Below are 23,394 nucleotides of genomic sequence, written 5' to 3'. Positions count from 1 at the left end.
TGTTGAGTTTGCATCAGGTTTAATTTGGGAATATAACATTAATACAAACTTTTTTGGCTTAATTTCTATGCTATTATGTTTTAGATATACAAATTTAACTTCATAGCAGACTGTATGAATAATTGCTCTACCCAAAACTTCTGTGACGTGATATTATCAGTTACTGATAATACAGACCGCATTGCAAATACGTAAGATGTCTGGGCAGCAATTTTTAACTTAAAACATGCTTCCCTACTCGAACAAATTAAGAATTAAAAAAAAAAAAAAAAAGCTTTCCACCTGAGGAGATGATGGATCACGGGACCTTTTCAATATCTCAAGCACAAGAAGAATTAAAGACTATATACGCTGTAATAACCAGCGTGCTGATTCTGTCATTAAAATAGCGAATTGTAATTTCTCTAGAACAGGCTTGAAACAGTCTGGTTTTCTGAGCATAACAAGTAATTATTTTACATAGAAACATTACAGAGTTTAAGCATACATAACTATTCCTTTTATTACTATTGCCTGTATGATTACGGTAAATTAAATGTACAACACATTTTACTAACAGCAAAATCATTTTTCACCTCTAGATAAATATACTAAGTATAAGCCTTATTTTCCATTATTAATTAAAATAACTGTATACTGAATTTGTGAGATCACCAATTTCTTTTCTATGTTCATTTTTAGCCTTTTTAAATGTACTTACTGGTTGTTCGGGTAAGTCTTGTGGCTCTTCCATGGGTATTACTATTTTAATGCTTAAATGATTCAAATCGTGTGTTCCTCGGCAGTCTTCAAAGCCTGTCAAAAAAAGGTGTTCGTAGCTTTATGTACTTTTTGAGGGGCTTATCATTTAGGCTATCAGAGAACGCTAATTGTTACATATTCCACCCACAAGCTTTCTAAACTCGTGTTGCCATCTCCCAATTAAAACACGAAATTCATATATGGAAAGATTTCATAAACAAGGGATTTAGCTTTAAGCTTCAAGATACAGACTTTTTACGCACGTGGCACATTTCTACATCATTTACTTGTACCATACTGACCACAGAAGCTAAGGTACCAATCAGACATGTGCATCGTGATTTTAAAGACACTTTAAATGATCAAGTCTGGTCTACTAGGTCAGTAAACAACATGATTCAATCTAACCTGTTTTAATTTAGAACATTTATATAACAAACAAAAAATCAGGACAAGACGCTACACCTAAATGTATTTACACACAGTACTCTTTATTGCCAAATTCACAAAGCAAGTTTATAATTTCAATTGCACCTTTCAAAAAGAGAAGTTTGATGAAAAGTTATAAAATAATTTTTATTTTGGAAGCTAAGTAACCCAGTAGCATTTAGCATAAAGATCTTGTATACTATACCAAAGAGCTGCTATCCCCCAGGGTTTTAAAACCACGAAAAGGAAATTTTTACAGATTACTTTCACAACCTGATTAATTTTTGCAATTGGCTGGGCAAAAGACAAAGGCGCGTGTCCTCCCCGGCTTCACCCTCTGCCCGACCACTGCTGACGAACAGCGTGACCTATGCATTCGATTGCTCCTCTTTCACGCTCTCATCTCAGAGCCAGTTTATTAAAAACAAACCCTAATCTCTTCAGAAACCTCCATCTCAACTGCACCAAAAGCAAGTAGGTGCCTGCTCTCCCATCCCAGCAGAGCTCTCTCTTCCATACGCACCCGTGTGCATTACTGCACACAGAGCAGAACCTAAGTGGATTACAGAAATTAGAAAAAATGCTGAAAAACATGTAGTGGTTTGGAAGAAATTAAATACAGCGACTTTCTGTGCTGAGGTACAACCTGGCATCGTATGTGCCAGGGTAAAAGTTCATTGAGGGTTTGAGTATTTTCCGAGGCTGCCTCCCCTCACCAAAGCTACTTACCTTTATTGCCGTAACTGTTAATCAACTGAATTTACAATAAGTCTCTTCAATAACTCAGGTTCTTTTGAAATTACCCTATTAACACCACACACAAGAAAGCACACGATACAAAGTACTACCATCACCATTCCAGTTTTTCCTCCATCAATTTAAATCAGTTTTATTTTAAATATAAAAGCTTATTTCCTTTTTATTTTTTGTAGGAACAACAGAGAAAAATCAAGACTTAAGAGAAACTGTGGCATTCAAAGATTATGAATAGGAGCGTAGAATACAATGGCCAACAGCAAGAATACTTGAAATCCACACCAACAGGCCCCGTCCTGTCCCTTGTCCTTCATTTTTGTTATTTGACACTGTTTCCCTGTGTAATTTTTTAGAAAAATCCCAAACCAAACTCTGCAGTCTGGGAAAAGATTTCACATCACACCGATCCACACAGCACTAACTTCCCATTCCATGCTTTGTTTAAAAGCCATGAGCAGTACTTTAATTTTGTTTTTAAGAAGGATCTACATGATTAGAAAGACAAAAAGATTCCCGGAGTCACGTCAGAATACGTTAGCTACGCTTGTGAACAAAACTCTCCTCCCAAATCAGCAGGGCATCTTGTAGCACCTGGAAGCAAATGAATGAACCAGAGCAGATGAGCAGTAAGCACTTGACCAGATGGCAAGTGAAAACTTGACCTCTGGTGGCATCACGCTTTCTTCTAGAGAATACTCCATCCCTCCAGAAACAGCAGCTTGGGCAGAAGACATCTCGCAGAGACCTAGTGCTCGTAGCTGTTGTTACACAGAACAAGGAGCAGCGCGCATTTCTCGGGGAAAGGGATGTACTTGACTGGTACTCCTGACCAGCTGGGAGTGACGGGGTCTCTCTCCGGCAAAGGCCTCCCACACCACAAACGGTTCAAGCTGCTGCCGAAGGAAGAGCTCCTGCCCCTCCTTACCTCCAGCAACCCACTCTTGCTTGCTTGCCACCCCTTCTTTGGGGCCACCAAAGCGCTTGTGTGGGTGGACAGCAGTCTGGATCTGGACCTGACCTTCTTCTAAGGAAAAAGAAAGAAAAAAGAAAAAAAGAAAAAAAAAAAAAGAAAAGAGGCACCCCAGCACAACCTTTCTGCCAAGCTGCTTTAAGTGGGATCAGCTCTGGTCTCGCGCGGCCCCGTGCTGGAGGGAGCCAGCAGGATGGGGAACGGGCAGAGCACGCAAGCGGGGCAGCAGGATGCCCCTTTTCAGTGCCAGCCATAGTAAATGAAACCATAATTTTACCATCTTATTTATGTTTCACTTTGGTAAAACAGAGGACATAAAGTCACAGTGATATACATACGGCTCCTCAGCCTTTCGACCTGTATCACCCACCCCACCACCAAGTTCTCCCGTAGAGCAGCGACACGACCTCTCACGGCCGGGCACGGAAAGCACTTGGACCACGAGCAAGGTCAGAGCCTCTCCCTGCCATTACCTCTGCAAGCACGGAGCCGGGGAGGGGAGCTGCCTGCCGCTCTCCTCCCGCAGGGAGAGGCTGAGCGAAGCTGCTGACAGCTTCAGCGCCGAAGCCCCGGGGAGGAGGATCCGGGGAGCAGCTGCTCCGGCCGCACTCGTTTCCCTAACAGCACCCTCCACCATGGCTAATCCCCCCACTGCCCAGCAGCTGACTCCAGCCCTCAGGCAGGCGTATGGCCCAGGGCAGCAGACCCTGCTCTCCGGCCAGCCCCGAGCCCTCCGGCCAGCCCCCAGCCCTCCAGGTGCCCCAAGCTCTCCGGGTGCTGTAAGCCACCTCCTCGCCCAGGAGGAGAGGCACGCACCCATGCGCCGCCCAGGGCCTGGGTTTCCAAAAAACAAACCCAGCGCCTTGCACCAGCTCAGTGTGAGCCATCTCAGTGTATTCGCTTACTCAGCAAGCAGCTTGCCATGAACAAAGTTGTTTTTTAAAAACTGAAGATAAACACTACTGATTTTCTTCTGTGGCATCTCAAATGTCAAAATCAGATTTTTAACTTATATAAAATTCAAGGCAACTGTACTTCAGATAAGGTTATCGCACAGTTTCTATTACAGAACATTTTAAAACCACTAGTGACCGCAACAGAAGAGATATCAAAGCGGATCTTCGATATCTTCAGTTCCATAGAGTTCAAATTGCTGCAGGTGCACCCGTGATGGGGGTGCCAACGCAGCCGCCGGGCAGCGCTGCACCAAACAGCGACTGCCGGCAGTCCCGCTCCCCGTCCCACGCAAAGCCGCAGCCTCCCCAAGGTGACTGAAGCTTGCTAACCTCGGAAGAGAAGAAATTGGTGATTAAAAGCTTCGGGGGCAGCCTGGGTTTGGTCACTTTTTCCATCTATGTCTCTATTTATATTTGTGTGTGTGAGGGAGGACTGAAAAGCAGATTCTGGTGGTGAGAATACTTCTGTGGGCCACTGGGCTTGCGAATGAGCAAACCCGTACAAAATGTAACTGAGCGTGCAACAAGCCATCAAATGAGTTGCAGCAATGAAAGAAACATTCAGAAAAATGAGTCAAGTGTTACGCTTCTGAAAACCTGCAAAATACCATGCTTTTTTCCCTTTATGGGGTCGTGTTAATTATTTATCTGATGAAAATGATTTTGTAATATCTGAATTAAACAATTTTTATTTAATCTAGACTTGTTTTGAATAGCCATCCTGGTTTAATTCCACTTGCACAGAACACCAACAATGTAAAATATCAAGGATAGGTGTTTTGCAGGTCATTTTATTTTGCTTGCTCAATTTGTGGAGACGCATTATCAAAACTTCAAAACCGAAGGCGTCAAAGCAGAGGAATGGACTGCAGAACCAGACAGATCAGTTGCCTGCCTTCTGTTCTACACAACATCACTATGCCAGTAATTCCCAATTAAAAGCCCTGGCAAGCTACGTACAGTTTCTTGCACGAAATCCTGTTTTAAAAATCCTAAAAGGCAAAGAATAGCTTGGTCAGACTCTCTCGAACTAGATACTCCGGGTATAATTTCTGGAAGCTACCCACTATTAGCATCGGGCTAGACTGCTATTTACTTCCATTCTGTTCTTTTCAAGCCCATCTGCCTCGGCTTTGAATATAAAATTTTGGCTGAGGAACAGTTCTTCTCTCAAGCTGTGAATAATTGAAGTCAAGGATACTGTGATAAAACCAACAAGCAGTAATTATACTGATTATAAAAAAAGATGTTTGAATATGGTTTTATATTACTTTAAAATAGCCACTATTTCCCTAAGAACAAAGCTTTTGTTAAGGTAATGAAATTATATCTATTAAAGCGAAAGTTAAAATAAAATGTTTTGTATGCATAATAATGTAATCTATGCAGTTATTTCCACTCCTTATTTGCTCAAGGGCCAGCACCTTACCATGACTAGCAATGACTATATGAACTAAGCAGCAGCAGCAGTGTCTAAGCTTCCCCTGTTCTGCGGTGGAGCATTTCACCTGTCCCGTGCTGCTACACTACGCGCACACGGGATCGGAGAGCGCAGCCCAAGCGATTTAAGCCATCGCCGGACGGGAGCAGGGTTTTTCCTTGCAATGTGCTTTTCCTCCGTGCCACTCACCACGCGACAAAGTGCTTCTTTGGGAGAAGAGCAGAGCTTGGCACAGTGGGATGTGGTGCATCCTCCCTCTCCTTTTTTTTTTTTTTTTAATTTAATTAAAAACACCCAAAGAAATAAATACAAGAAGTGAAGAGAGAAGAGGCACATACTGACACTACTACGCACTGCACAACCACCAAATGCTTTCTATTCTGAAAGTTTACGACTTAAGTTTTAATCTTCAGGCAAAATACGCTATCCGTCATCCCCCCCCGCCGGCAGCGACCCATGCCCCTCCACATCAGGGTGTGAGCGGGAGTATAGATATAACCTTCTTGTTCCACAGGAAAGTTTCTTTACATTTTTATTCTTTCCCATATCTCAGCATTCCCATATCCAACTGTGATAATATTTCATCAGCCAAGCTGCTGAAATATTTCCAACTCCGTGTTCAACACAGCCAAACTAGCGTTCTGCCGACACCAAGAAAGCAAACCCAGCCCACTGCCCGCTCCTATGGGATCCCTCAGGAGGATTTGGCAAAAACAGGCATTCTCTAACGTTTTGAAGAATCTCCCATTTTGTTTTTAAACAGCTTGATTAAAGATCACAGGAAATGACAGCATCAGCCTGGTTCCCAGCTTGGTCTGTGTCCTAAACAGCCCCTTAAGGAGCTGAGAGGCATTGAACAATTTTGTGTACTAAGCTTCATTTTTCCTCCCTTCAGGCAAAAACAAGATAATGAAAATTCTTCATGAAGTTGTACTATCACAATGATGCAAACAAAATGAATGAATAAATAGATGCCTGGGTGTGTAAAATGTTCTATCTGGTGAGTCTGAATACAAACTCAAAAAACGTCAAAGATACTTTAAAGAAAAGGGAGTTGCAGTATTTAATATGCTAATGCGACTCCAGTGACATGCAGAGAAAGGGGCGAGCAGAAGAGGAGGGGCCCATCTAGCTTTCCTCCTCCACTAAGGGATGAAATACTTAATACAAACCATTTGCTTTGACAAGCAGACCTGCAACTAACACAACGAATGATCTCCGTCCCATGGTGCTCACAAGTTAATTTATAAAGATCACATTAAGGCTGCGCATTCAGTATCTGACAACCATCCCATGACTGCCAAGCAGATGAGAACAGGTGCGTTACTCCGGTGTTTGAAAAAACAGATGAGGTAAAGAAGGAAAAGGAACTCGGGTTTCTAACGCCAAATTGTGATACCCCCCAATCCTACCCTCTAATGCTATCAACAATCAACTCCTCGGACAACAGTCTTGCTCTCCAAAACAATTCTTAAAAATTCCCTCTAAAATCCATCTTCAAGGCACCATATCTCAAGCTTTGTTTTGTTAAATCCACCCCTTTTGTAAGTCCAGTTCTCTACTGTTTTCCATTTTCAGCAGCAGAGAGCTTTTAAAAAAAAAAAAAAAAAAAAAGGACTGGAGTTAATGAATGAAAGCTGTGCTACACACCAGCCCGCTGATTTCGTATCTTTACCAAATCCGGTGGATCTCACGGCAAAGATTTATACTCTGCTATTCTCTGCTTTTTCTCACTCTCCCACACCCAGATACGCACACACAACACACACGGATATTTGCAAAATACTGTGAAGAATCCCAAAGAAGAAACCTTTGCCATGAGATCTGCTGGCTTGTTTACTGCTCCCTCTCCGTGCTCTCTCTACCCTTCTTTATGAACCAGGGAAGACAGAATAAAACACTGTAAAAGTTACGGGGCAGGCAGATTGTATGCCCTATTTTTGAAGGTATGACTGGCCATGACAAGCCTGTAAACACAGTCCTGTAGGGTTGAAAAATCATGGTTTGATTAAAATTTCATAGTCTTAAAATGGGAAAAAAATTGTGCAATATTTATAAAGTGAGAGAGTTACTGAAATTAAATGTGGTAATATAAATATAGTTTTACCCTAAGCAATGCCAGTTTCATTAATAGGAATTTTCACGTTATTTTTAAGTGCTTGAAGGGCTACCAACGTTACGGCTGTCTGCAGTCCACTTCGCTCGAACAGTGACACACAGACAGCTTGGCTTCCCAGTTCTTACGCAATTCTGTTAAATTCGATTTTGAAACACAGCAGGGAAATTTTTAATGGGGAAAAGAACTGTTGTCACAAAAGGAAACTTTGGAAATAACAACTTCATCCTTGAGAAAAACAACTCCCACTGAGCCCAGAAACAACTCGGCAATTTCTTCTAGATAGATCTAACGTGCTCAAGGCAGATCTAGATAGATCACATGGCACGAGAACACAAAACTGCTATTAACCTTTTAGTTACAAAACAAAGCACAGTAATTTATGTAAACATAAGAACAGTAGAAAAGTTGATTACCTCCTCTGTTCATGAGGATCCAGCTTGCATTGAGACTTGATGGATTTTTTCCAAAGACCACAAATGATAAGATACCGCGTTATCTTGCGGCTCGCATACGTTTTTGTGGTTTAGATAACCGATAAACGGGTGGCAAATCTCTAGAGCTGCAGCTCTGGAGGAAAAAAAAATGCTGTTTGTCTTAAAAGCTTTTTAAAACAAACTTTCCACCAGCAGAGCATACCACCTTTAATTTCCAGAATCCACTTCAGATGCATTCAAACAGATGAGGAAATTTCCTGAACAAAAGACTGAAATTTTAATCCTCTATCCGTCAGACAGCAAATCTGCACCATATTAACCACAAAAAAGGAATTATTTACATTATGCAGCTCTAAACTTTATTTTCAATAAAAGATTTCACTAATACTTATGAAAAAGTCATATAGCTACCACCAGAAGCTACCAAGAAATTAATCTATAGTTCTATTAGAGAAACCGTTTCAGTATTCAGTTTTTAACCAAGATTTTATTAAAAAGGTTGTGACTCCGGTAAATTTACTTATTTCTTTTGTTATTTTGCATTCGAGGCAGCCATGGTATTTATCATGGTGCAATCAGTTCTGAGAACATCTGTAGCTATTTGTGTCTTAGCAACAACAGTTGCTAGAGTAACCTGTTCAAAAAAATTAAAGAAAGAATAAAGTACTGGGTATTTGAGATTTTTTACTGGGGAAAAAAACGGCTTAAATGATGGTGTTCAATGCTCAGCTGCTCAGTAAGAGCCACTGCTTTTAATTAAGCAGATTTATTAACCAATTTGCTTCACACAGCATCAGTCCTGCTGGCAGAGGCAGGTGGGAGCACAGAAATGGTCCGTCTAGCCCAGCCCAGCCCAGCCCAGCCCAGCACGCCATCTCCAACAGCAGCAGCAGAGACGCCACCGGCAGGGAGGGCGTGAGCCCGGCCACCTCCACCACTCCCCGCACGCCCCTCCAGCAGCCACAAGCGTGGGACCGCAGAGGGGACATCCCTGCCTCATCCCCCAGCATCCACTCACAGACCTGTTTCCCACCAATTTGTCCGGTTCCTGTCTGAACCGGCTGCAGCCGGCAGCTCCCACAGCTGCCCGGGGCGGCTCACGACCTGCTGCGTAAAGAGCTTCTCGGCTGGTTTATATGAACAAGTTTCTGAGTGCCTTCAGTCCTAGTACAGCAGGACTGGGCGAGCAGCTCCGCTTTCAGCACGTCCCTGCCTTTAGGATTTTCTACACCTTGATTACATTCTTTCTCCAAATCAGCCCCAGGGTTCAGCTTCTCTCCGTAAGGCATCTGCTCCATCCCCTACGATCACTGCTCCCCTCCCTGCTCCCTCTTGAGACGCAGCGACCAGAGCTGCACATAGCATACGAGATGTGGCTGCAGCCACAGCCTTACTACAGAGCAGTAAAACGATGTCTCTGTCTGTTGTTTTCAACACCCTTCCTAAGGACAGTGAACACTGTTGGCTTTTTGTTTTGCTGCCGTTTACACTGAGTAATCGTTTCAGTGAACCGTCGCTGTCCTCAGGTTCTCCTCCGGGAGTCGGAACTGCCTGCTCTGAGTTCAGCCATACATAGGTACGGCTTAGACTGCCTAAATTAAGGGTAATTCATCTAGGGAAAGGCAATCTAAACCATATTTATGTCAGTTAAGTTCTTGTAAATTCATCTACACCGAACTCTTCAGCCACCTTTCTGATCACTCTGTTTGGCGACGTCCTTCTGCCTTTGGTGTGGCTTTTTATGATTCAAAAGTTCAGTAACATCAGTAAACGTGGGGATTTCACCAGTCATTCCTTCCTCCGGATCACTGGTGAAAACGCTGGACAAAACCAGTCCAAGCACCAACATTAAGGGTACTACAGTGCTGTCTTCTCCAGCCTTTGAAGTGACCACTAAGCCCTGTCCCCTGCTCCCCAGGCTTGCTAATTGAGTTAGAGGGCTTTTAACTAGGTTTGTCAGGGGAGACCCACCAAGTAAGGGAGAGCACAGGCAAGGCAGGGTGATGAAAATGCTCAGACGATCCAGCTCTGCTACAGGATGGGACAGACCTCTAATGATCTTGCACACTCATAGAGTAAGAAGGGTAGCCAAAAAATGGAAATATTGTGGTAGATGTCCACTACAGATCCTCTGTTAAGAAGTGAATGAAGCCTTCTTTAAACAGCTGGAAGAAACCTAGTGATCGCAGGCAACAGTTTGCAAGAGGGACTTTAGCACCCCAATATCTGCTGTGAGGGCAACATGGTGGGGTGAACAGAAGTCAGGTTTCTCAATGCATCAAAGATAATTATTTTATGTGGTGATGTGACATGGTAAGAGTTCCAGATCCGAGGAGAAGTGAAGATGACAAATAACTAAATAGCCAGATTACAGTTTGTTCAGGAGACTGATTTGATAGGTATGGTACTGCGGGAGGGCCTGAAGGAGCAATGCAGCCCAGCAGAGATGGCTGATCCTCAAGGACAGCTTCCTCCCAAGAACAGTCCATCCCAACACACAGAAAAACAAGCAGATGCAGGAGGAGGACAGTTTGGCTGGACAGTGAACTTCTGACTAAGCTCAAAAAGGAAGCATGTGGGAGGTCAAGCAAAGACCAGATACAGGTGAGGAATTCACCAGTACTGACGAAGCAGGCAGAGATCAGAAGCTTGGCTGGCTCAAATCTGGCGGGGGATGCAAAGGGCAACAAGGAGGGCTTCCAGGACTCCTGTGAGCACCCTGGCAGCAAAAGAAAGAAAACTGTCGGTCAGATGCTGAGCAGGGCAGGCGATCAACCGACCAAGGACTCAGGAAGGGCTGACGTATTCAATGTCTTCCTTGCTTCAGGCTTTACCGTCAAGGTCTGCTCTCAGGCCTCCCAAGTCCTTGTGCTTCACAGCAGAGCTTGGAGGAAGAACATGCCACCTGTCAGGGCCCCAGCAAACATCCCCCCTCCGGGGGTTTAGTTACCTGGGCTCAGGGCCAGGAGAGTACAGCTGGTGACCCTGGGGACAGCTTTTCCAGAAAGCTCTACTGGAGGTTTCAGCGAAGCTCTCCACTCCCGGCCTTGGGAGCTGCTTTCAAGCTGTGCTTCTCACCTTTGGCACTCGCCTGAGCGACAGACTTGACTTCCCAGCTTGACCTCAAAGCTGCCTCACCATGGATCCGTCTGCCACCCCAGGCTCTTGCCTTAACCCAGCGACCTGCCATAGCCTGGGTTGCCCTGCTCACGCCGTGGGTGCTGAGGGACTGTACGCTTGCTGGTGAGGCCACTGCTGCTGCCTGCCTTGTGACCACATTTAGTGTCCCTTCCCTTAGGGACCAGCGTGTCCCTGCTGCTCCCAGACACTAGCAATGGTACAGAAAGATGAAGTGAGAGACCGCCTTCAGAAAACTGGACATACACAACTCTGTAAGACCAAATAGGATGGAGAAGGAGCTGCTTTCTATAATTTCTGAAAGGTCACATCAATCCAGGAGGTGACTCATGACTGCAAAAGGGCAAATGTCACCTTCAGGACAGGCAATAAGGGAGATACAGGCCAGTCAGACTCAGTGTCTCAGGGGACTGTGGGGCAAATCCACATGGAGACCATTCACACGCACATGAAGGACAAGAAGGCAATTGGGAACAAGAAGCATGTATCCACCAAAGGCAAATGGTGCCTGGCCAACCTGACCGCCCCTTCTGATGCGATGACTTGGTCTGTGGAATAGAAGAGCTATAAATACTCTGTATCTCATTTTAGTAATGCAGAGTCCTTCAGCATCGTTGCAGCCACACTGGGCAGGTATAAACTAGGGACAGGCTACATGGTGGATGAAAAATTGTCTGGACTGCCAGGTTCAAAGGACTGTGATTACAGGTCTACAATCTAACTAGTGGCAGGTAACAAAAAGCCACCTACAAGAGCTGATAGTGGACACAATATTAACATCTTCGTCACGACCAGTGCAACAGTACAGAACACCCCCTCAAAAAAAAATCTGTGGGTAAGACCATACTGGGGGAGGGGAGCAGCCCAAAAGCCTGAAAAGCAGAACTGCAATTCAGATGGACTGTGACATGCTGGAAGAATGGGGTGGCAGGAACCTCGTGAAGTTCAACAAGGGCAAGTGCTATGTGCTGCCCTAGGGACGGAGCAACCCCATGCAACAGGACAGGCTGGGAATAAACTGAGAGGTGACAGTTCTGCAGGAAAGAAATTGGAGATTGTCCTGGTTTCAGCTGGGACAGAGTTAATTTTCTTCTTAGTAGCTGGTAGAGTGCTGTGTTTTGGATTTAGCATGAGAATGATGTTGATAACACACCGATGTTTTGGTTCTTGCTGAGTAGAGTTTACACTGGTCAAGGACTTTTCAGCTTCTCGTGCTCTACCGGGTGCATAAGAAGCTGGGAGGGGGCACAGCCAGGACAGCTGACCCAGACTGGCCCAAGGGCTATCCCATACCATATGAGATCATGCTCAGCACATAAAGCTGGGGGAAGAAGAAGGAAGGGGGGGACATTCAGAGTGATGGCGTTTGTCTTCCCAAGTAACCGTTACGCGCGATGGAGCCCTGCTTTCCTGGGGATGGCTGAGCACCTGCCTGCCCGTGGGAAGGAGCGAATTAATTCCTTGCTTTGCTTTGCTTGCATGCACGGCTTTTGCTTTACCCATTAAACTGTCTTTATCTCAACCCACGAGTTTTCTCACTTTTACTCTTCCCGTTCTCTCCCCCATCCCACCGGGGGGGAGTGAGCGAGCGGCTGTGCGGTGCATAGCTGCTGGCTGGGGTTAAACCACGACAGTCCTTTTTGGTGCCCAACATGGGGGATGAAGGGTTTGATAACAACAGATTTAACTGGAATGTGCTTGATCGAATTTATAGCTGTTATTACTGTTTAGCTATTAATCGGCAGGCTTCTGTACTTGCCACAGGGCTTGCTTGCCTTACTGCATATTAGAGTCTAGTGCTCATTAGTGGCTGCTTTTTGCTTTTGCTGCTTGCTGTCATGCTGAACTGCTGATCAGCTTACTCTGCTGTGCTTGGGAACATGTTGATAACAGCAATGGCCACGTGCCTGGGCTGGCAGATAGCCAGGGCATCACTGCTGTTTCTCTGCTGCTGTACTGGACAGGCTGGAGCTCCAGTGTGAACTCAAGTCGAAGAGACTATCACCTGTGGATGAGTCCACACAGGAGCAGGACACCCCAAAGCATCTGTGGCCGTGGATAAACCCATGCCAGAGCAGGTATGTCTTGAAGCGTCTGTGGCCATGGTTATGCCTGTGCTGCAGCAGGTATACCTCTTGGAGGGATTGTGGCCCAAGGATAAGTCCACGCTGGAGAAGGTACACCTCGAAGCATCTGTGGCTGTGGATAAGTCCGTGCTGCAGCAGGTACACCTTGAAGCATCAGCGGCTGTGCATGAGGTCATGCTGGAGCACCTCAAAGCATGTGGCCGTGGGTAAGACCATGGTGGAGCAAGTTTACTTCTGAAGAGACTGTGGCTGCAGGCAAGGCCACGCTGGAGCAGGTCTATCTCTGAAGGCATTGTGGCCCATGGAGAAGGCCACGCTGGAACAGGTGCACCCCTAAGTGACTGTGGCTGTGGACAAGTCCATGCCACAGCAGGTATACCCCTGGAGAGACTGTGGCTCATAGATAAGGCTCCACTTGAAGCAGGTAAACCCCTAAGGGACTGCAGTCTGTGGGTAAGTCCATGCCGGAGCAGGGGCAAGGGGAGGAGTCCATTGCAGTGTTAAACCCAATGGTCTGGTCCAAAGGGGCCAGGGGTGGAGACTGTAATGGAAACACCTTTAAATTGTTGTAACCCGGGATTTGAGTTGCATGTTATGGGAACTGCTATAGCAGGAACCCCTTGTTGCTAGCCAGGCTAGGAGCAAGGGGAGGAGTTCCTTGCAATGTTAATCCCTATAACCTGGCCCAAAGGGGCCAGGGGTGGAGATTGTAATGGAAATACCTTTAAATTGTTGTAACCCATGATCTGAGTTGCATGTTATAGGAATTACCATAGCAGGAACCACCTGAACCAATGGAGGAGAAGCCTTACAAGAAGCAGTGCAAGTGCAGCAGTGACCCGACCTGAGCTGGTTTGGTGCCCAATAACGCCACGCAACACACCACCTCCCCTGTCCTGAGCAACCACCATCACAGATGGAGCCCAAAGTCATGGACTAAATGGACTCAGTGGACATTTGTGGATGTTTATGGACATTTTACAGACATTTCACTTTTACTCTCCCGATTCTCTCCCCCATCCCACCGGGGGGCGAGTGAGCGAGCGGCTGTGTGGTGCACAGTTGCTGGCTGGGGCTAAACTACAAGATCCTGGTGGACAAGAAGTTCAGCATGACCCCGCTGTCAGTCCTGGCAGCAATGAAGGCTTCTCTGAAGCTAAGCTAAAAAGATATGATAGAAAGACACAGCCAGACTCATCTCAAGTGCCTAGAGAAAGAGGTAATGGTCAATTGCAACCAGGAAAATTCCAGTTCGACGTGAGGAAAAATTTATTGACCATGTGAGCGGTCTGCATGGGAAGAGTGACCCATAGGGGTGGCGAAATGTCTACCCTTCCACATTTGCAAAACTCCAGTGGACAAGACCCTGGACAACCTACCTCCTGTGAGCAGGAGACTGAAGGAGGCCATCTCGTGAGGTCCCCTGCAGTCCAAACCTATGCTTTCACCAGCTTTCCACTGACAGAGAACCTCGCCTCCAAGCCTGGGGAAACTTTAATACAACTTCATCAAATGTTTTCTGAAAATTTGATTATACTTGTTGCTTCCCTCTACTCATGCACTTGCAGAACTCCAGTACATTAACATGGTGGAATTTCCCTTTACAGAAGCCATGCTGACTCTTTTCCAATGGACTGTATTTTCCAGTAAACAGTGATTTTGTCCTTTATAACTCTATCACTTTATTGCTGCTGGAAGTCAGTCACCTGTATGGTGTTCCCAGGATGTCCTCTACAGCCCATCTTTAGCGGTAACAGTGACAACAAGGAATTCACTGAGCTTCTCTGTTACACCTTACCATCCCCCGGTGCCTGTTCCACCACCCTTGGTCACCAAGCAGTCCCACACAATCACTACCTGGATTCCTGCTCTTGTTGGATTTAGAGCATGTATTACTACTGGTTTGAGCCTCCTGTGCAAGGTGCTCTTCAACTTCCTTGTCACCCTTTTTAATTCTCCTTTTACATTTCACCTGCCATGCTACAGATTTTCCTGTTCTCACCCTCCATGCTTTCAATTTTTTAAATGCTCATCTTTTCCCCATGATGGCTTTTTAGCTTTCCCACTGAGTTACACAGGGGTTTTTTGGGGGGGACACCAATTTGTTCTCTTTCAAACGGTGTATCTTCGTTTCTGACACAGTATTTTTTAAACAGACTCCAAGCTCCCTGTAGGCTGCTCATTTTTGGGGCAGATCTTTTTATGGTTTCGGGGATTTTTAAACTACTTGATTCATCTTCAGGTATTTTAATGTCTTGAAATTGAATATCCATGTGCTGGATTTATTTTGTCTGCTGTCCCCTTCTACTCAGTTATAGCTAATTGTGCTGTGGTTGCTATAAGCCATCCCAACTACTAGCTTAAAGTAGGTCCTGTGCACCACGATACTCCGAAAAGCAGCTTCTCTTGTCAGTTGAAACTTGGTTGCTGTAGGAAGCAGTCATTTATTGAGTTAGAAGAACGGTCTCTCTCCCTCGCCTCCTGATGAGGCACAGAACTGGTCTCTGTCCAGACAGTTGAAGTCTCTCACTGTAACTCTCCCAAATTTTCAGATTTTCTGATCTCACTTCATAGCTCCTGATCACTACCACTGCTCTGATCCAGGGGTTGCCAGTATAATCCTAGTAGTATGTTTAAGGTGTAGGATTTCCACCCATACAGACCCAGCAGTGCTTCTCTTCTCCTGTATTTGTAATGCTGTAACCCTTTATAAAAATCCTTCATGCCCATTGCCCATCTCCCACTAGATACCCTACCCCACCATTTCTGTACAGCTGGTACCCTAGCACCACCATAATCACCATCAAAAGAACATCCCTAATCACAGTTAAAAAATTTTATATGATTACAATATCTACAACTAGTTAATACTATTGTGTCACAAATTGCCCAAAACAAGAATGAACACATTCCATTTGGAATTCAACAACCCCAAAACTTACATTTGGCATTACAGTACTATCGACAGGTATCAAACAAATGCAGACTTAGATAATAAAAGATTCACGTCTTCTTGCTACTGCTCACTGGCAAAATCCTTCTCCCTCTCTGCTCTTGGCAGGTCAGTCAAGTTTCAAATAAGAATCAACATCTCACAAATGGAAGCAGCATCTCCTCTGCTAGGTACAATTTTGGCAAAGAAATGCCTGATGACTTTTTTTTCCAAATCTATCCTAAAGGTCCCACTTCTCCCAATTCTCTTTTTCTTTGATGTTAGTACAGGTCCTCTTCAGTATGAATCATAATTAACGTGCTACCAGTGACCAACTCACATGCAACCTAAGAATCTCTGAACTGACCCTGAGTATGTCATGCATTATTTTTTATAAAAGAGAAGGGGCTGTTATTTTATTTACTGTGAGTGCTTCTAACTTACCTATGCTCCAGACTAGGACGATCAGTGAAAAAGCTACATTGAAATGCACAAAAATAGTGCAAAGTTTCTACAGAAGCCTCAAAACATCTTCCAGCCAGGACAAGAAAACTTTCAAAGTAAAAAACATTCATATTTCCTTTCTCTTCCCAGTTGTCCTTCCATCTATTCCCACTTCCTTTTTTCCTCTTTCATGCCATTATTTATTTGAATTATCTAACTGCCAGTCTAGCCATTACCTAACTTTTTATATTTAGCCCATACAAAATATTTTCAGTTCAGGAGTACTCAAATATATTAACTTCTAAAAACAATGACTCATTCCAATCAACAGCTCTCTTCTGCAGAAAACAAAAATATACTTCTAGACAACAAAATTGTGGCAACATAAGCTTTCAGTCTTTGGATCTATCCTACTTAAAACTTTTTCTTTACTATAGAGAATGATAGCTTTTGCTCCCTGCATTCTTCCACGTCTTCTTCTAAACGTAGAAAAGCAGCGCATTCAGTAAGCCAACATGGATTCCTACTCACTATTGCAACTAGTGAGCCTCTGAGTTCATTCACAAGCAGCAACACCACAAGGTCACCAAATGCATGTTCAACTTCTGCTACACACACAGAAAAATCATTTGAAGGCCCTGCAGGAGTAGGATGACATACACCAAAGGTACAGACCAAGAACACACAGCGGGAAAAGTCTGACATTTTAATAACGTAAGAAGCGTTGTCTGAGATTGTTCTTGATTCACAAGTGCCTCAGTCGGACTGTTTTACCAGATTCAGCCAAATGGCAACTACACATATTACAAAGAGCAACAAAACAGTCAACAGGGGTTGATGGAGAGCCACCAAGGGTTTGTTTTTTAGGTTTTTTTTGGGAGGGGGTGGGTGGTGTTTGTTTGTCTGTTTGTTTTTTTTTTTAAACTTACTGCATTTCCTGAGTTACAGCTTTTAAGGAGGAGAAAAAAAAAAAAAAAAGAGGAGGCGAGATAAAGAAAAGCATGAGACTTCAGGGGTCACACAACTGTGTTCACAAGACGAGACTCAAACCTTGTGTCTGCACCTTTCCACAGTGTGTGCATGTTCTTCTCTGGTCAATACTTAAAAACCAAACACAACAAAACAAAAAAGACAACGAATTACACTGCTTCGGGCACCATGTAAACCAGGTCCTCTAATCTGGTATGTGCTTGGTTCCAGAAGGAAACAAACAAGATCATTGCTATACATTGCTATACATACATTGCTTCCTTGCTATACATACATTTTCTTCAGACCTTGTCATTGCAAATTAATCCCTAACCAGACAACAAATCAATCCTAGAAAAAGTGGCGCTGTATGTTCTGAAGTTTCTGATGATTGCAGAAAATCTAGAATGCAAAATGAATGCAGACAGACGAATGATCAGATCACTGTTGTACAAAGATATTTGTAATTAGTTGAGTTGTGGCAAGCGATAACGTGCATTTTCATTTTAGCCGACACCAGTTGCAAAGTGAATCACATTATGCAAACTACTGCAGTCGTAATCAAAGACTATTTAACCCTACACTCCATTAAGTTACAATCAGTTTTACTTGTCAACTGGGATGGGCAAGGAACGCAGGCACAGCTCATTTTCACAGCTCTGGGAGCCCTGGCAGCTCTGTCCCCTGTGACCGCGTGCCCACCCCCAGCGAAGCCAGGGGCCCAGGCCAGTGACTCACGTGAAGTTTCGGCAGAACCAGCAGGATGACACACGCCTTCAGGCTAAATGAGAGCCCAAGGGATTATCATCGTCTTGCTTACCATATCTAACAGGTAACCTTTGAGAAAGAACAGTATTTTCTGCTGCTTTTTAGCTCCAAAATCTGTCAACATCATGAAATTCCCCAGAGGGCTGTCATCTTTCACCAATGGAGTCTGCCAAAAACTCTCATGAACTAGTCCACTTTATACTTCCCTCATTGGAAAAAGCAGCTGCATGACCTACATTGGATTCTGGTAGTAGTTCAGCGAGAACTAACATTTTCAGTAAAGACCAATAATATATTTTTTTTATAAAAGCATCCACAAGAAAGGTCATTTCATTCAGAGACTAGAGAAACTTACTCAACAACTTGGTGCTGCTTTTTCTTCAGCATAAAGTTAAATTCTTTAGGACCTGGAAAGCTACTACACAGATTAATAATTCAGAGAATTGCCCAACTACTTTTGCTATCTTACTTTAGAATGCTGACAGCAGTGGTATCATTGACTCATGGGGACTTTTTGGCTTTCTTCAGGTCAGGCAAGAGTGAGTATTTTGTAACTTCTTTTTTTTTTTTTTTTTAAGCCAGAAGAATTAATTTTTCCTCATATCCAGAAAGGTCAACATAGCAGCAGGCTTGGCATGAGAGCTAACTACTGGATAGAAAAAAACCCCGATACAGTAGAAAAAGGAGAATTAAACCTCATGTGTCTTTATAGTTCTTCAGAATACCAGCCAAGCTAATGAAGAAAAAAAATAGTCCCTGTTATCTTTGAGTCCCTTTATCTTCTAGAAAGGCCAGCTCCCCTCCCTATAGTGCCCCTGTACTCAGCACTGGTGAGGCCGCACCTCGAGTACTGTGTTCAGTTTTGGGCCCCTCACTCCAAGAAGGACATGGGGGTGCTGGAGCATGGCCAGAGAAGGGCAGCGAAGCTGGTGAAGGGTCTAGAGCACAAGTCTTATGAGGAGCGGCTGAGGGAGCTGGGGTTGTTTAGTCTGGAGAAGAGAAGGCTGAGGGGAGACCTTACTGTTCTGTACAACAGCCTGAGAAGAGGCTGTAGCGAGGTGGGGGTCGGTCTCTTCTCCCCAGTAACGAGTGATAGGACGAGAGGAAACAGCCTCAAGCTGTGCCAGGGGAGGTTTAGGTTAGATATTAAGAAAAACTTCTTCACCGAAAGGGTGGTCAAGCGTTGGAACAGGCTGCCCAGGGAAGTGGTTGAGTCTCCATCTCTGGAGGGATTTAAAGAACGGATAGATGTGGTGCTCGAGGACATGGTATAGATGGACTTGGCAGTGATAGGCTAACGGTTGGACTCGAAGATCTTAAGGGTCTTTTCCAACCTTGACAATTCTATGATTCTATACCCCAAAAGTTCTGGATGGACAGGAAATAGGGATTTAAAGTACACAGAATAATCAAGGCAACAGCTTCTGAAATTTCAAGAGCTCTTATAAAGGTACTGAACAAAACATCAGACATATTGCAAATCGGACCAGACTTCTCATGATACTTCAAAGCCTGGAACCAACGGGGTTGTTTTCTGTGACAGTATGTTCCCCAATATCTATATGAGAACAACCCTGCCTTTCCCAAAAAAGCAGTGTAGAGAAATTTTAATAGGAAACCAGTGATCAACCCTATTTCAGAATACTTCCACGTGGTTTTGAAAACAGCTGCCACTTTCTTTTCTGCTCTGAAGAATAATTAATCACCTACTTTTTCAAATGATCCTGGTCCCCAATATGCATTTTTCTACCCTGATCATCTTAAATCAATCACGTTTAAGGAAGAATTACTTAAGTTCCCTCAAATAGAATAGGGCAAAAAAACTGTCACAGAAAAGATATTAGTATGAGACTGATTTGTAAAACTTCAAAATGGAATTACATATGATCGTACGATATTTATAGAAATATGAACCATCACCCAAGGTTTAAAGCTGCCATGGACTTTATGTTAGGTGGTGCCTCTCAGAGAAACAGGACTGTCAGTATTCAAACACAAACACCACAAACTTCAAGGCTCAGAAGGAAGCTCTTGGGATGTGAGAAGAGCTCTGTAGACAGGTCTCAACTCAGGAGAGACACACCTTCTGCAGACCTGAAGAACTGTTCAATCGCCTCTGAAATTAGACTAGCCATACCTTCAAGCCCAAGAGTTTATCCAAGAGGCAGAAAAAGTTCAGCTTTATCACAATACTAAATTATTTTTCTAAATACAAAGCTTGGTTTTTAGTTATATTGCCCAGTTTGGGCCTGATTGGTGGCAAGCTGGAAAAGACAAGACAGCAGCGAGTGGTGTGGATCCAAACGACACCGTACACTGAAGAGCCTGCTATGACATGCTGTGTCTTCTGCCCACAGCGCTCTCCTAAACGTCAGGTTTGGGTAACGTGTTAGGAAGAGATCTGACCCCTTGCAGCACCACCTTCACTGAGGCTCTAGAGGTGGCTGCAAGAGGGAGGAAAGGATTTGAAGTTACACCCTCAGGTACTGGAGTGCCTCCAGTCACAGCATCCCCATGAACTACCCTTGAATCCCTGCTAGAGGGGGGCCACTGCTGAAGAGATGCTTGTTTTGCTGCCCTTTAACCAATTAAAGGAAAAACTTCGAGACAAATTAGGATGAAAGAAAAGAGAATAAGTTGAGGATAAGACAAAGCAAGAAAAAGCTGAAAAAGACTTTCCTCAACTTACAACTAATCAGTGTGTGCCACTCGTCACGGTTAAGGTGACAAAAACACTCAGGAGCCGCTGCAAGAGACAATGCTGTCTGTAGGTGGGTTGTTTGTAGACGCTGCTGGGTGCAAGATCATACAGAAAATACCAGATGTTAAATCCTGACACGATTCCGTTTAAGGCCTCAAAAGTTTCCTGTACATCGCTATCCTGACAGCTCCTTTTTCGATCACGGGGTTTTGCAGACCAAGTACAAGTTTTAACAAGCATCCATTTTCTAGGAGTACCTTTCAGCAAAAAAAAGAGCACAGATTTGCAGGGAGGGGAAAAAAAAATCCTACTTCTGATAACTAAGAATACAGGCACTGAGTTACTCATGTCCACAATGACATATTATCTGCTTTAAGCCTTGAACCTTTATGCATAACATGACTTGCATACAGGAACACACTACTACTACTACTACACACTACTACTAAAATATTTCAGTATATTTTACCCAGTTTTATGTTTGGTCGTATATAACTACCCTTTGCTACAAAAAAGCTAGGAAATTGTACATTGATCTGCTGTAGAGGTACTCCAATCCATTAACTGAAAACACGGAAACCCGTTCAATAAAGTGTATTCTGACATATTGAATTCACAACTCATTCAACATCTGGGTATTTACGAGGTAAAGTTTTGAGAAGCTATAAATCCTTCCAAGGTCACCGATTACTCAGGAATTATTAGAGCTATTGCATACATCTGTGATGGGGAAATGACAGTTTTTCAATCAAATTTGTCACCCAACCCAACAATACCCAGTTACCAAGGTGCCATAACCGCTGCTGAGGCTGCATGGAAGAGCTGAGAGGGAGGCGAAAGCTGCAGAGAGACGCTGTGCAGTAATTCTCATGGCTTGTAAACTGCTAGACCTTAACCTCAGCTACCTTTTAGACATAGAGCAGTGAGAATGTACCTGCGTATCATTGTTTGCGTGGCAGAACTGCACAAGCAAGAAGTATCACACCATGATAAGAAAAAACCTGAAATACGATAAGAACAGTCCTATAGGTCTGTAGTTTTGCAGGTTGAGGAAGCCCCTATCTTCATGCATTTTTAAAAGTAGCTGATTATGAAAACAGTGACTTGAGGCACGTGAGTTGCCATGATTCTCAATAAAACCTACCTTATTCACTATCATGAATTTAAGATAACCCGCAACAGACAAAATAGAAGGAAACCAAACAACAGAGGCAGATAATGATAACTGTAAAAATCTTATCTTAATCAGTATGGTTGACTTTTAATTACCAGTTGGAAGTTACTGCGCTACAGATTAAGTGCATCACAGACGGAGAAGCAGAGCTAGCTCCATACTGAAAGCAAAGCCCACGAAGACTTTTTTGTACGATGCTCCATCTGAGTTACTACAGCTATGCTGCATCAAGGACTAGCTCTTGTCTGGAAACAATTTAGTCACACCATGCAGAAACCAAACCAATAAGGCATACTGCGCTTGAGCTGGCTCCACATAAAGCTTCAGCAACTCTGCGCGGCGTTCCCAGAACCAGGAACGTCCAGCGGAGCCAACGTGGGTCCAGCACCGCTTTGTGAAGCCCAACTGCTCGCGGCCCAGCCAAGCCCCAACACATCCTATTGGACCTGTCTGCACAAGCTCCAGGGTGAGCGACTAAACCCATCCAGCGGCGAAGCAGCGCGGACGGGTTTCAGTGCCTCCTTGCACAGCCGGCACAGCTCCAGCAGGGCCGCCCCGAGCCGAGGCCACCGCTGCCGGCCCTGCGACCGGCCACCGAGCCCGGGGCACGTCCCGCGCCAGCGCAGAGAGCTCTTTTTCCCGGGTACCTCGCACAAGCCGCTCCTCGCCACCCGACCTAAGGGACTCGGCGTCTTTCTGCACCTTTCGGCTGTTTGCCAGCTCCTCCAAGCACCACCAGCGGCGGCGGAGGCACCAGGACCCCGGGGCCGCCCCGGCGCGCGCCGGGGGCGGCGGGCCCCGGGCTCTCACCCCGGGCCTAGGCTCAGAGAGGGGGCGGGCGCACACGCTTTACACACGCGTCCTCCCCGCCGCCTCCGCCGGCGCCCCCGCGGCCCAGGAGCTCGGGCCCGCTGGGCCCCGGCCCGGCCCCAGGCGGGGGAGCGGCGCCGGGGGCTCCACGGCGGAGGGGGAGGGAGAGAAGCACGCCCGGGGCGGGGGAGGCTGCGCACCGCCCTCCCCGCAGCGGCGCTGGGCGCGGAGCGCGGCCGGGCCGCCCTCAGCGGGCTCTTACCGAGAGGCGGCTCCGGAGCCGGGCCCGGGAGCGCGTCCCGCAGCGGACATGGCAGCGGCAGCCCCGCGCCTCCTCGCCCCGCCCGCCGCAGCGCCGCCCGGAAGCAGCGCGCTCGGCGACGGAAGTGACGGTGCGGCCCCAAGGCGGTGGCGGTGGCGCCTCAGCCCGAGGCGGGATCGCGGCGCAGGGACCGAGCCCGCGGCCGCCCCGGGGCCAGGCCCAGGGCCGAGCGCCACCGCGTTGGTCTTGATGAGGGGATCAAG

General features: G+C 45.4%; 1 protein-coding gene across 10 annotated transcripts in view; it reads right to left on the bottom strand.

Moving 5' to 3' along the window:
• EYA3 (EYA transcriptional coactivator and phosphatase 3) overlaps positions 1-23,217 on the bottom strand; it is a 65,663-nt gene extending 42,446 nt beyond the window's left edge. Inside the window, exons 1-3 of one of the 10 annotated variants that reach the window (XM_082329516.1) lie at positions 23,132-23,217; positions 2,852-2,950; positions 701-795 (exon numbers count right to left, since the gene is read on the bottom strand). In XM_082329516.1, coding sequence (XP_082185642.1) covers positions 701-733 — 33 coding nt within the window. In that variant the 5' untranslated portion in view covers positions 734-795; positions 2,852-2,950; positions 23,132-23,217. Of the gene's footprint in view, positions 1-700; positions 796-2,851; positions 2,951-7,825; positions 7,843-22,706; positions 22,727-23,131 lie in introns of those variants that run through there. The other 9 variants (XM_082329517.1, XM_082329520.1, XM_082329521.1 and 6 more) reach the window with 9 other exon arrangements.
• Positions 23,218-23,394: the final 177 nt, after the last annotated feature.

This window comes from Platalea leucorodia, assembly GCF_965183815.1.
Source record: "Platalea leucorodia genome assembly, chromosome: 18".
In the NCBI taxonomy this organism is placed as follows: Eukaryota; Metazoa; Chordata; class Aves; order Pelecaniformes; family Threskiornithidae; genus Platalea; species Platalea leucorodia.
This window is presented reverse-complemented; position numbering and strand designations above follow the sequence as displayed.